The sequence below is a fragment of the Neopelma chrysocephalum genome, unplaced genomic scaffold (assembly GCF_003984885.1).
Source record: "Neopelma chrysocephalum unplaced genomic scaffold, ASM398488v2 Primary Assembly neopelma1_22, whole genome shotgun sequence".
Taxonomy (NCBI): Eukaryota; Metazoa; Chordata; class Aves; order Passeriformes; family Pipridae; genus Neopelma; species Neopelma chrysocephalum.
Window position 1 is genome coordinate 17319187 of NW_020897689.1, and position 14499 is coordinate 17333685.

At 35.4% G+C, this 14499-nt stretch overlaps 1 protein-coding gene across 4 annotated transcripts in view; it reads left to right on the forward strand.

Annotated features, from left to right (window-relative positions):
- Positions 1-13232, forward strand: part of PCMTD1 (protein-L-isoaspartate (D-aspartate) O-methyltransferase domain containing 1) — a 42137-nt gene extending 28905 nt beyond the window's left edge. For all 4 annotated transcript variants that reach the window (XM_027674023.1, XM_027674032.1, XM_027674013.1 and 1 more), the window contains 3 exons: positions 5495-5666; positions 7256-7379; positions 10549-13232. In XM_027674023.1, the coding sequence (XP_027529824.1) occupies positions 5495-5666; positions 7256-7379; positions 10549-10919 (667 nt within the window). In that variant the 3' untranslated portion in view covers positions 10920-13232. The remainder of the gene's footprint in view (positions 1-5494; positions 5667-7255; positions 7380-10548) is intronic.
- Positions 13233-14499: the final 1267 nt, after the last annotated feature.

Consider the following 14499-nt stretch of genomic DNA (forward strand, 5'->3'; position numbering starts at 1 on the left):
ATAGACCAGATTTTGGGTTTGGTTCTTATTATTTTCACCAACAAATCTACCAGAACTGGTGTTTTTTATTTCCTTCTTTACTCCCATCTTCCACCATCCTGAAGAGTCCATTTTTGGAAAGTACAGACAGCAGTATATTAGAATTAGGACAACAGTGTATTAGTATAGGACAAAAGTAAGTGTTACTTCCTCGTCATAGAAACAAAAATTGTTTAATGTTTTATCACATATTTTCAGACTCTACATATTGTGCACATTCATTGCAATGTCTGGTTATTAATGTATTTGATGGTTTAAGGGGAGTTTGATATAGAATTAATTCCATGAGTTCTTATGCTGGATTTACTGTTCTGGTTTGGAATATGTTATGGGGGTTTTTTCCATAAAGAGTTATGTGTGAAATTCTTTGTTCTAATGTAGTGTCACTGTAGTTCAAATGACAAATGTTAACAACTTGCCAGCCTTTTCTTATACATCATTAAAGCTGAACAGTAGTCCTTTGTGCCCTAAATTTAAATAAATTTAAATAAATTTCCTATTAGAAGGGAATTACTTGAAGCAGCTTGATGGTACTGAATGAGATGTCAGAATTTTTAGAGGGTTTGAGTTGACCAGCTAAAGGAAATGAGTGTGGATGGGAAAAGAGCATACTAAATTCATACTGAAATGGATTTTCTTTCTATAAGGGCTTTGAGCAGCAAGCTGAGACATATGAGTGTGTTTAGTTAATGTAGGGATAGGCAGAAGTATACTGTCAGATGGTGGCCTGATATGAGTGTAGTAGTTGAGAGGTGTAAAATGTACCAGGAATGGTGCTGGTTTTAAGAAGTAATTTAGTTCTTCTCGTAGCAAAGGACAGGTATAAGTAGTTTTAATGGTTCCACAGTATTGCTTATTTTAAGCATCTTGTAACATGTTTTATTGTTTCCTTCAGATACAAATCTGTGGATGCTGACAGTTTGGGGTTTTTTTCCCTTCAAATTATTTAATATTTTTCTCCCCAACTTTATTGAACTTGTTCCTTTTTAAAGAATCAAGTATGTTTACCACTTAAAAGCAAAAAAGGAGACAATTTGTGTGTACTTGCACCTAGTTTCGTCTTCAAGAGACATCAGGATAACATCCTGTATTCATGAAGGTTGTATAAGTAGAAGAGCTTAGCCCAAGAAGCATACTCTACATATTCAGAGCTGGAAGTAATTAAAGGTAGGCTTTGTGGGTGGGTGTCATAGTAGGACCAACCGGTTAATCCCATTGTAAGGAAATTCCTGCTATTAGGGTAGGTTACTGTACTATACTCCTGGTTTTTTAATTAATATTTTACTATGACACAAACACTAGATTGGTGGATATGGATACAAGAGCAACAAACTTAATTTTTTGCTGTGTTTTTAATGGTTAATAATTTTATTACAGTAATAATACTTTATTGTGTTGATAGCTATAGAGAATCTAAATTAAATCATGGGCAGTTACAATCTATTACTTGATCATTTTCTTAAGTTTCTCCAGCAAAGGCACAAATTCACTTTAAGTTCTACAGATTTATTTTTACATTTATCTGGAAGAAAAGTACCTTGACTGTGTTGAATGTGAACTCGAGATGCCCATCCAGTGGAAAAGATGGAAAGGTGGAAACAGATGGTCAACAGATGTTTTAAATGCTTGAAACTGCTTGGTTATCTTGGGCCATTGCTATGTGTGATCTGTGTGCTTAATTTTTTTTCTATGGCAAGTGCTCATTTAACCAGATTTTCTATTGCTGTATTATCTCTAATGGGAACTAAATTTCTGTTCTCTTGGCTCTCTTGTAATCAGTTGAATCACATTCACCTGAAGAACCTGATGTCACTAAAACTTCTCCAGGTTGTTCCAGCACTTTTTTTTCCCTTCCTTTTGGTATCTGATGCATGAAATTAGAGGGGTTTTTTTGTGTTATCAATATAATGCTTGTGTATAGCCACCCTTTGGTAGAGGTGAACAAATGGTAAAGACCACTTGGCATTTCTTAGTTTCATTTCAGCTTGGAAACAAAAGATTTAAGTGAAATATTACCTCATCTTGATAGGTATCTTATGTGTTTATCAATACTGCGTATTAAAGCATTAAGAATTTTGTTTTCATCAATACCATTAATAAAACTCTGTGTAACACAGAATGGAATGTAATATCTGTAATAGTTGTAGATAATTTCCTGATCGATTAATGGGGTCTTTTATACTTGAGTAGAACCAATTTTTAAAAAAAATTATTTGAGCAAGTTAGTAGAAATAATTTTGAAAATTATACTTCAGTCTGTGTTTGAAGGTCATCACAAATTACTGGATTAGAGAAATATGAGAAGATAGTACATGCCTTTACGAGGTCTTTATGATTCAGAGGTGCGTGTATATTTGTCAAATCAGAATTGTCTTAAGATTTAGGGCACTGGGAAAGAGTCTTGCTGCATCACTAGTGAGATTTACGTTACATGGAAGTAGTAATATTCACTGTTGTATGATGTGAGTAGGTTTGACAAATCCACGATACTCTAGCAACTAGGAACTCAATATGCTTTTATTTCTGGTATTTTGTTGATGCTCATGCCATAACACATGAAGCAGTTGGTTCTTTGAGAAGCATAAATGAAGAGGGGTTGGTTTTTGAACAATCATTTTCCTAGTGCCAGAGACAGTTTATAACTTTTTCCTCCCTTTTTTTCTACCTACTTTTAGCTTTTTGGGTAACCTGAACTGCCTATGTTCAGGTGGGCAGCTAGCATACATGCTAGTATGCAGGCTAGCTGGGTGTAAACATTGCATGGCCAGGTGAGCTGAGTAGACCTCTTTGTTTTTCATCTGACATGATTTGAAGAGGTGTCTTCAGGAATTACATGTAACTTAGTCCACACAGTGTTTAGGTTTGCGGTGGGAAATGAGTCTGTCAGGAACCACCAGCTGTGACAAACAGGGCTGAAACTAGCTGAAAAACTTACATGGAGGAAGAAGGTCTTTTTTGAAGTAAATGAACTAATAAATAAATGGCTGTTTTGGTCATGAGCTTTGTGTCTCCACAAAGTTGTGCTAAGAACATGGAGGGAACACAGTCCAGCCACTTCAAAGTGCCTGTAGATAGTCAATCTGTAGTACTTAACCCACTTCATTCCTATAAGTGTGTATTAGGAAGTTGCTTCTTTGTCTTTACTTGTACTTTGTGTCCTTCTGGTTGTAAGGCATGGAGCTAAATGAGAAATTCTCCTCGGCTTTTACTATATTTGTAAAGACAACTGTGGATTTTCATCCACAGCTCACTTACAGAATATTTTGTGTCTGGGGAACATTTTGGGGGGCTTTGTTTTGTCTTATATTATGATTCCTTGGAGAGTTTGTGTTCTTCCTTGTTTTAAGAGGGTCTAACCACTGGCTTCATGAGCTTTTAGGGTGGTTTTTAGTAGAGAAAACAGTTTGTGATTATCTGGTAATAAACTTGATGGTTTTTAGGGGAGCATTTTGAGAAGATCAGAAGTTGTGAAAGCTGCGGGGTTAGGCAGGCAGGCTGTCTTCATTTTTCTAAAACTAAGCAGACGCTGTCTTGAGATTTAAAACTGCATTTTAGAAAAGTACCGTATTCGTTTTCTCTCTGCCCCCTCACCCCCTTTCTGTTTTACTTTGAAGCCTACAAAGGTAATTTGCTCAAACCTTCAAATTAATTGATGTGGTGATGCTTGATTTAAACTGTAGGCCACCTGAAATGAAAGCTATATCAGGAACTGCCTGATTGACCTGTAGGTAGAATGTAAAAAATATAGGAAAACACATGGTAGTCGCAAGTGCTTAAAAAATGACGTTGCTTCTTCAGCAATCAATGCTTTGGATTTCTTTTTCTTCCCAGCATTTAAGCTTGCCTAATGTATTTCTATATCTTTGTGTTTATCTGAAATCACTTCAACCAAAGTTCAGGCTGGGTTAGCTTTCCAGTTGTGTGCAACAAGGCAGTTTATCTCCCTTCCCTCTCCCTCTTTTCTCTTTAATCTACCAGTGTTGTCTCCAGCTTTCTTTTTTTTCCCTGGATTTGGAAGAGTAAACAATGTAATGGATGGTTGACCACAAGCAGTACATGTGAGAGAGAGCTATGTAATAATTGGTAAAGGATTCTGGTATCTATCTGTGCCTAGTCAAAGAAGGAAGCATTGCATTAGTTTCAAGATCAAGCATCCCATCTTGGGGGGAAAAATACGCTTGCAGCAAAAACTTCAACTTCCTGATTTATTAATGGTAACGTTCTAGATCGGAAAGTCAGCCAAGCCTCATAGGCTTCATCCTTAAGCAGTGAAAGCTGCCAACTTTAACTGTAACTAAAGAAATATTGATTTGAATGTTGTCAGGTGTTCTACTGGGATTTGCTAATGCTAACCAAGCCAAAAAAAAATTATTTTCCATTGACAGTCAGCTCTAAAGTTCATAAAATGGCTATATGTATTGCATGTTTTTAGAAAAATTCATTCCTTCAGGATGATGTTTGAGATGCATTGGACTTTAGTGCTGCCAGATGAAGTTCATGAACTTTTTCATGTAACAGCAAGAGTATTAGGGTTTATGTAAATTTTTTTTTTTCAAAGAAAACCATAAATCCTTTCTATGAGCTACTTTGTAGCCTCTCAAATGTGCTTGGGGAAGACATTAAGTTATTAATTGAAGGAATTTTTTTACAAAATAGTAAATTTTATTAGGGTGTTAACAGCTGAAGCAGTAACATGCTGCAGAGATTCAAAAAAATGTCAGAAAATAAGTGTGTTGTGGAGAATATATGCAGCTTTAGCTATGAAATACTGTCCTGTACATTTTTCCTTTGGTATTTTATGCAGTGACAAAAGAGTTGGGTGCACTTAAAAGGAGTTGTACAGCTTTCATTTGTTAATGAAAATGAGAACAGATGCTTCTGAGATAATGAATCTCTTTCTGCTTTGCGTGTGGTCAAAAAATGTCAGATTTTTCCATTAAATTCCTTTTCGGGGTAAAGTGGATTGGTCTCAAGGTGAAAAGTTTGGAGGTAGAGGAAAATGAGTTTTTAAAAAACCTAACTTATAAAAAATGGAGGTGAGCTATTAGGAAATGAAACTTTTCAATGTTTATTCAACAGCTTGGATATCTCACATTGTTGATAAATGTACTATTTTAATGGCACTTTTACCATATGATTTAAGATTTCCGTGGACAAATCTATTTCCTTGTAGTTAGGAAGGTGATGCTTTGAGGCCTTTCCTGTGTTGCATAGTACATAATTATAACTGCTTAAGAGCTTTTCTTTGGTGGTGTCTGATGTGGCAGGAAAAACCAGATTATTTTCAAATTAGTACTGTGTTAATACAGAATTTTCAAGTATGTATTTTAATCTTTCTTTATTATACAAGAGAAGATATGAAAAATATTTTTCTGTCTTTGTCTGGACTGGCTTTTCTTAAAAATCCTGATTTGAAATGTGTCCCCTCTTTGTTTTTTTTTCTTCTTCCCCTTAGATTTGAGTTCTGTGAACCTGCCTTTGTGGTTGGTAATTGTTTGGAAATAGCCTCAGACAGTCATCAGTATGACCGGATTTACTGTGGAGCTGGAGTCCAGAAAGACCACGAAAACTACATGAAAATTTTATTGAAAGTTGGAGGCATTTTAGTAATGCCTATAGAAGATCAGGTGACTTGGTGACAATTTACCCTTTTAATCGTCTAGTATGAGAGCTGTATATTTAAGGAATATATAATTTAAGGAATGCTTTTAAATGTATATTTGACTAAGTTAATTTTCAGCTAATAATAGCTTGATTCAGTGTATTGTTGCAGTTAAGCAGATATTAATCTTTTTAATGAAGTCTTGAACTTTTCTGTTAAACGTGTAGGAAAGCATCAATATCCTGCTTCTAACAAAGTCTGTTTTGTACTATTTCCTGTGTATTACATCAGTCTCAGAACTGCTTTGAAATCTCTCTGCCACACAGACATTTTTAGTCAGTACTTCAAAACAAAGAAACCACCCTCTAAACCAGGAGAATTCATTTCAGAGAAGTACAAAATAACTATGATTAGTGGGAGATTGTAAGAGGAGAAAAAAAAAAAAAAGAAGAAAAATATTACTTTATTTCCATCAGTTTTCAATGTTGCTTTTCCATGTTAGATTTAACGCTTTTCGGACAGGTGTATTATTTAATAATGCTTCGCACTTTTATCACTTTTCATCCTTAGACCTCAAAAGGCTTTACAAAGGTAAGTATTATTCTCCCTGTTTTACTGGTAGGGAAATTGAGACAGACAGATCATGTGACTTGATAGCCTCCTAAATGCAGATAATTACTAAAATGCTTGTTGTTAAGCATGCTAGTTACTTTACTTTCCAGAAAGAATTACCACATTATCTATCTGCTTACTTAAAATACCAAAGGGATTTAAGCATAACCTGCATGATTCAGTTCCATAAATACTTTATTTCATTATTCATTTGACTAAGATACTGTCAGGTGAAATTGATGGAATCCAACTTAAAAGTAGTCGCAATCTATTTAAAAAAAAATTAAGAGTGTGACTATTTCTACCTTACATACAAATGGATAGGGACTTAGAGCATGTAAAGTGTGAGGAGCAGTTGAAAGATCTGGGTTAATCTAGCCTGCAGAGACACAGCTAAGTGAATTTTTAATTCCTAATTTGGCTTCCTAAAGGGATGGAGAATTTGCCTGGTAGGCAGGAGTCCAATTCTCCTCACAGGTGCAGAGCATAGTGGAAGACTGTTACAAATGGCAGCAAAGGAACTTTCTGCCTGCAAGAAAGGAAAATGGCTTTTCATAACGAGAGTGGTTGAACACTACAGCAGGTTGCCTAGACAGGTTAGGGAATCTCGGTACTAGATCTTTTTTAACTTAATTGGAAAAGTTGCTGATTTAACTTTGAAGTTGGCCTTGTTCAAGGAGTAGGTAGGACTCCAGAGGCTGCTTACAATCTAAAGTATTAAAGTATTCTTTGATCTTTTGGAAAAATGAGAGAAAACAAAACTTACCTTGGGCCTTAGTTTTCCAGCTGCATCTCTTCCCATTATCAAAGAGCCTTATTCATTACTCTAGTGACCAAGTAATATTTCAAGGAGTATCATAGTCTTTTCTGTTGATAAAACAACCCTAATAATTTAATTTTGAAGCAAAACAAAACCAGCAGTGTGTTTGAACACCAATCTGAATAGTACTGAGTATGACAAAACTGTAACCACTGATTTATTTTGGTTTTGTTTTTATGCAGCTAACACAAATCTTAAGAACAGGACAGAACACCTGGGAAAGTAAAAATATCCTTGCTGTTTCATTTGCTCCACTAGTGCAACCAAACAGAAATGACAACGGCAAACATGACACTGTGGGACTGCGTAAGTGTCTTTTGTGCTCGTTCCCTTTGGCTTGAGCAGTTATTACAGTGCCTGATGGTGGAAGTCTGGAAGTTGAGATACTATGCTATAGAGACATACAGTTTAGGAAACCAGTAGCTCACTGATATGTTTTTGTGCTCCCAGTGCATGTTCTGTGTTGCTAAATGACTAATATCCTGAATTAAAGTGATACAATGGTACCAGTTTATTTCTCTGGCCTTCTTTTCCTTTTAGGTTCAGCTTCTCTATTATAGCAAGGTATAGATAAAATAGTAAGCTAATATTAGGCCTGTCATAGTCCTAACTTTCTCAGGGTCTACCAGAAAAAAAAATTTTCTCTTCCCTCTGAAATGGAAGGAAGAGGTCTAAACTGCATCTGTGGTATGATAGAATATTAATAACCTGAGTGTGCTTGTGTCTGTCTGCAGCAGATATAGTTGTACCTGTATCTGTATGTCATTAGTCATGGGAGTTGGCTTTCTAGCTGCAGTGCTTTGAGTGAGGTAATAAAGGTATTTAGAAAGTCTCTGAAAGTATACGAGTTGCCAAGGTGGTAAGATGGGATGATAAGGGGAAGGGGAAAAACACGGTAGAGAAAGGTGTAAAGTTGAAATTTTCTGTCCAAGTAGTCAGGGCTAGGAGTAGAATAATAATACTGAGCTTCAGTAGCATGTGGGGACTTAAATAAACCCAACAAAGAGCCTAAGAGATGACATTTTTTCTCTCCTGTTTTGTCCTGTTAACAAATAACCAAAGGGAACTGTCCCCTTTGCATGTTTCTTGCCTCCTATACATATGTTTTAACTGTATAAGCCCTTCAGGAGTCCAGGTTGTCCTTTCGGGTTGCATTACCTGTAACTGCTGATCAGGCTATTAATATTGAGAGTGTGTGTGAGCTTACCAAGGATAGTTCCTTATTACAGTTACCTTTACTTTTTTTTGCACAAAGTATAGAAGATCTTCTCCTTTATGTAATCTATTCCTTTGCAGGAATAATTAATTTTGGTTGTTATAACACTTGTTTTTTTGAGACCTCAGAAGTAATTTCCTGACATAACCTTGTTAATACAAGATTATTTTTTTCCTCTGTTCCATACATAGTAGATAGGCTGTATCATGTCTTACAGCAAAATACAGAGGTGGGTAGTCAAACACTGGTCTTACTATGATTTTATACAGTCTAATTCCCTAGAGCAGAGGAGGGTTTTATATCACCATTCCTAAATTTTCAGAATGAAAGTAGTGAAGATCATGAACATTCAGAGCTGAACAGTAGTACAATAATATGTTATAATTTCAAACAAAAATGAGTTGTATTTCTTGATCAGTTTGGCATGAATATCTGTGGAACTTAATTCTGTTATTTGAGTCTTCCCTAGGTGCTCTCCTGAGTACTTCTGTATTCAGATTTTCTGTTACCCTGAATAGGAAAACTTTGACTACCTCACTGAAGGACTCCTTAACTGTCCTTCCTACCCCTTGAGCCTTTTTTTTTTTTTTTTTTTAATACAGCAAGTCTTAAGCTTTCTAGAAGTTAAATTTTTTTATGCTACCTCTGTGTGTCTCTGGGACTTCTGAACAGAAGGGCAGGAGCTTTAGGCCTTGACTTAATTTATGAAATATGAATTGCTGGTAGTTACTAATTATAGGTTATGATCTTGAATGTGACTGTGAGGAGCTTAGATTGTCTTTAAACCTTTTTAGATGCTGTTGTCTTCAGAATAAAATAGAATACAGTCACGCAAAACTAGCACTAAAAATAATCTGGTTGTTTTATGTTACTTTACAGGATAAGAAAGCTGAGTGCATACTGCTTTTACACCTTTTTCAGAATGCAGTGCTTCAGAATTTTGTTCCATCCTCTTTTGAAGGAAATATTTTTTTTTCCTTCTGATTTTATGAAGTCTCTCTTAGCACAATGCTGTATTTGGGCTGAATGCCTTCTGGTCCATTTCTTCAACTTTACATACCTTCTGCTTGCATTTATTATAACTGGCATACAATCTGCAACCCCTGACCTTATAAATGTGATCAGAATGGTTAGTTAGACTTTTGTTCTTGAATTTTGAGATTCTTGAATTTCTTTTATATGAAAGAAACGGGGCTTGTTTGGTAGTTTGGTTTTTCTGTTTGTTTGTGATCTTTTGTTTGGTGTGTGTTTTGGTTTGTTTGTTTTCTTTTGGCATTACCTGACATCAGTATTGCCAGTCCAAAACATTATTTCTGTCTCAGATAAAACAATTAACCTGCAACTGAAGTCAGTGTATGAAACAATAGATCTTGTTTGAACTACATCAGGACTTCTTTTTTAAGTTGAATGGAATATTTGGAAGTGTAATTTTCAAAATGATTTCTTCACTAACTTCTAGTCCCCATTAATTTTATGCTAATTTGTACAGAAAGAAAAGTGACAAGCAGGAAAGTTGAACAGGCTGCAGCTTTGGTTGATGTGCTTTTTGGGGTTTACTTTCCTTGGAATTAGCCATCTGTAGCTCATCTAGAGCAGGCATCCACTGGCCCAGCAATACTTTGTCATCACCTGCCTGTCTGTCACTGGAAAACACGGGGCTTCTGGCTTTTTTCTTACTTGTTTCTTTTTTTATTGTTTTGTTTTTTTCCTTCAGGAATTCAGTAATTCTGATTCCTTTTCTGCTGCAAAGATATGGGTGACTTATGTGGTTGGTCAGCTGTGGGGGACTCATGTCCCCCCCTCATCAGTTAGATTCAGTAGGAAGGGGGAAAAGCATAGTGAGTGGAAGAAGGAGACAGAAGAAAGGCACTTGCCTAACCAAGTGTGACACAGGGGTAGAAATTGTTTTCCTACTGCAGGATCTTAACAGTGCTAGCAGTAGGTGCCAAGACTTGCCAGGTCCTAAAAGGTGACAGTATTTGTTGTATGATGTTTTAAATTTATTTTAATAATCTGTTCATGCTTTCTACTTCTCTTGTACATCTGTCAAAAGACTTCTTTGTTTCTTGGACTGTGACGCAGGGTTTGTCAAGGTGGCTCTATCCACCCTTGTTTTATTTGCATATTGTATCACGTACTAAAATTGCAATTGTTTTTGAGCATTAGTCTTACTGCCTTGCAGCTAATGTTTTTTGGGTTTGTTTTTTTTTTGCTAGAGGGAGATTTCACTTAGTATAACTTACTTTTCTTTCATTTTAGCTCCGTGTGCTGTTAGAAACCTCCAGGACCTAGCTCGAATATATATCAGACGTACTCTTAGAAACTTCATAAACGAGGAGATGAAAGCCAAGGGTATTGCTCAGAAGGCTCCTCCAAAACGCAAACGCAGGAGATGTCGTAGACGCAGGATTAACACCTATGTGTTTGTTGGTAATCAACTAATTCCTCAGCCTCTAGACAGTGAAGAAGATGAAAGAATGGAAGATGATAGCAAAGAGGAGGAGGATAAAGATCACAGTGAGGCCTTGAAGCCAGAAGAGCCTCCTCGAAATCTGTTGAGAGAAAAAATTATGAGTCTACCATTACCTGAATCTTTAAAAGCATACTTGACCTATTACAGAGAAAAATAACTTGTTTAAAGTAGAAATAATGCCTACTGATAGTTCCTTTATTCTTGAAAATGTAGCATTTATTAAGAAGTAGGTGGACAAATTATTATTAGTTTTTCATCAAGACTGAAGTACAGCGATAAGTGGTAACTTGTCTCTTATCTTGTCTTTGCTACAAGGAAGACTTGCATTCAACAGTAGAATCCCTTTTTAAAAATCTATTTTCTTTAAATTTTGAAAATGCTGTTTTAACTCCGATAGAAATATATATTCCATTATGCAGCACTAATCAATATTTTGCATGGTAAGTCTTTTTTGATCCCTAACAGATTTGTACTGATAAAAGGATGAGTGAAATTTTATATATGCTAAATAATTGGTTAAAAATGTGCATCTGACTTGATGAACAATTTGTCTGTATTTATTATTATTAGGGAAACATTTTAAACATGCAGACACTTATCCTCTAATGTCCAAATCAGACCCTTTTAAAGTTTATTTTACTATGGCTTTGTTGCAATCATTATTACTATGTTGGTATAGATGTATTCCAACAACACAAGTGCAATAAATGTATACAGACACTGAATGAGCTGGCTTTAGTGAAATATGAAAATACAAGTTCTGCCATGTCAGATGACCCTGCTACTTCTGCATTAATCTTTTGCCAAAAGATCTTGAGACAACTAACAGCTTCTCTCAGAGCCTTAAAGAAACACCGTATTGAATAAGAAGCAAAGCAATGCTTACTTCAGCTCTGCTTACACTTCATTCTACACTGTCAGTATTTCTAAGTAGAGGCAATTCCTCATTTGTGGGAAGTTTAGGACAGTACAGTTTGTTTATTTCTACAGCTCACAGTATTGAGTCAAAAAGTTTGGTAATACAAGATTGTAATTTAGATTTCAGTCATCTATATTTACTGCTTTTAAATAGAGATAGAATTTCAACAAAGTTTAGTTTGTATTGCTTATTGAGATAGCTATAATAGTAGAAGTTAGAATTTGTTCAGCAAATGCACTTTAGTAAGTGAATTTTATACTTAACATGCATCTCCAAGAAGGTAGACTTGTGCTAGCCTATCTTTTGTTTCTGAGCATGGCTCTTAGCACAAAAATATTTATAAAATCATATGCATCTTTTGGAAACCTAAGAGTAGCAGTGCAACTGTGGGGACCCACAATAGTGCTGATTTAAATCTTTCTATGATCTTTCCTCTTCTAGTTGTGAAGTTACTTGCAGTTTTCATTTTTAACTTTGCTTTTACCATTTTAATTTCTTCATTCTGTTGTGATATAACCATGAGGGTAAACAGTTTATTAAGAACTTGGCATGATATGCATTAAAAGCCACAATCATTGGAAACGGATGCCTGTTGGACCCAATGAAAAACATTCCTATTGAAATATCCCATATGATACATTTTATAATACTGGTGACTTTTTTTTGTGTGTGTGTAAAAAAAATGAACAGAATAATCACATCTTTCTAAAGCAGTAAATATTCTTAATCCAAGTATTTATAACCAACCAGTATTCATATGGTCTAGCAGTCCAATATTGACTTCCAAGTACATTAGCATTTTCTTGCATCTGAGAAGGAAGATAAGACACAATCCCATGACACTGACTCTTTATGGTGCATTTCATGCTGTAGTCCCTGTTTTTTAAGGTACATCATAGTAATGTTTAAATGGAATTTCATGGAGGCCTGTTGTACCAGCATGTGGAGTTAACTTTCCGCAATATATTTACTGTATAAGTAAACAAAAGTATTTGAAATAAATATTCTGACTTTATTTTAAAAGCAGGAAAACCTTATAAGAAATAGTTTTCCAAAATAATGATACTAATAAAGTAATTGTGATGCTTCAGCTATAAGAATTGAACATAATATTGTTTTAAATGGGTTATTTTAGATGGAGGTTAAATAATCTAAAGTTTGAGATGTTTGTCTCTCCTTTTCTTGGAATCTACATCCATAAGCTCAAGAGTATGAGATTACTAAATATTACTTAAGTACTTTAAGGACTTTATACAGGATGCTTTTTGAGAATAAATTTCTGCATTCTTTCACGCCTGTATACTTGGAAAAATGGACAGTGGATGACTTGTCATGATTCTTCAGTATGTAAGGCTTTTTTTTGGAGTCACTGAAAGAGAATGTTTCTTCTATGTTTTATATGTGGATTTATTTTACACTCTTGAATTTATATTTACATAAATAAAAAGGTAGAAACGCAAAATTAATTAAAACTTAATTTTTGCCATCTCACTTGATGATGGGGACATTGTTGCAATAAAATGTTTTTTTTGTGGTTTCTGCTTGCTTGAATTTCTGTGTTTCTGTGGAAGTATTTTGAGTTATTTGGAAATTCAGGTAACAGTTTGTTCATAATTAGGTCAATTACCTTTTAATAAAGGCTGTTCTTGAATTTCAGAAATATACCTTCTTGCTAAATTTTGAATTTTTGCAAAGGTTGAAAGATGAGCTGTTACTCATGACACAGGATGACTCATTTTGAGCCCATCACTACTTTTGAAGTACTCATATGGAGAGTTTCCACTGGAGAGCCCAGAAGCAAAAATTGTGCTGTATACTAGAGAACAGTTTCGTGGCTTATTTTTTTTTCCAAACATTGGTATTTTTTTTCATCCTCAGCTGAGCAGCTATCTGGGTCAAAATAAATAAGGAAAACTTGGAGGTAAGAGCCACAAGGGTGGTGAACAACTAGCGAGTCTCACTTCCTACTGAAACTCCCTCTTGGTGCAGCCTTATTTTATGACGAGTTAGAGGAAAGGTACAAGGTGGGTAGGCTGGGCTGACGAGCAGTGGTGTAATTGTGTTGTCACTGTAAGGAAGTACGGGATGAATTGGAACTTCCAGAGGAAGCACCCAAGATCAGTGCAGTCTTTTTAGACGACCTGAATTTTTGATCCCATGTCATTCAGGAAAATCTCAGCAGCTGCCTCCCAAAAAGCTGGAAAGCAGTTTTCATTGAAATGAACCTGAACAGCTCTGTTCAGCTGAGCACTGTCTGTTACTTGTTCAGGTGCTGGCAACTTAGTCTGTTTGTTTGGGGGTTTCTTATCCTCTAATTTTTTTTCTCTAAACTACTTTTTTAAGTGCATATTTACCTGTCAGCTTGAAAACAAATAGGGAATGTTACCAAATGTGCTATGTTCTGATTAAAGCTGTTTTAACTCATTAAATATTTATCCGTATCTCCTCAAGAGTTTCTCCTTCCATCATTCATGTAATTGAGTAAAACTGAAGGCTTTGTGTGATTTACTAATCAATTATGAAAGATAAAGGACCTGTGTGCTGTGTTCTTCTTAGAGGTGTATACTGAATTTCACTTTAATGAGCTGCTACTTATTTTTACAACACTTGAATCATGTATGAGATGTTTTCCATAAGCTTGTTCTGAGAAGGTCATTGGAGTGTAACTGGAACAGTGAGGCTTTAAAGATGTGTTTCTTGAGATCTTTTAGTAAAATTAACTTCAGTAAAATCTGGATGGATGGCTTGACAAATGCCTGCCTCTTTTTGTTTCTGTAGCTTCACAGTGTTCAACTTGTTGAGTTACTCTGTTCAAGTA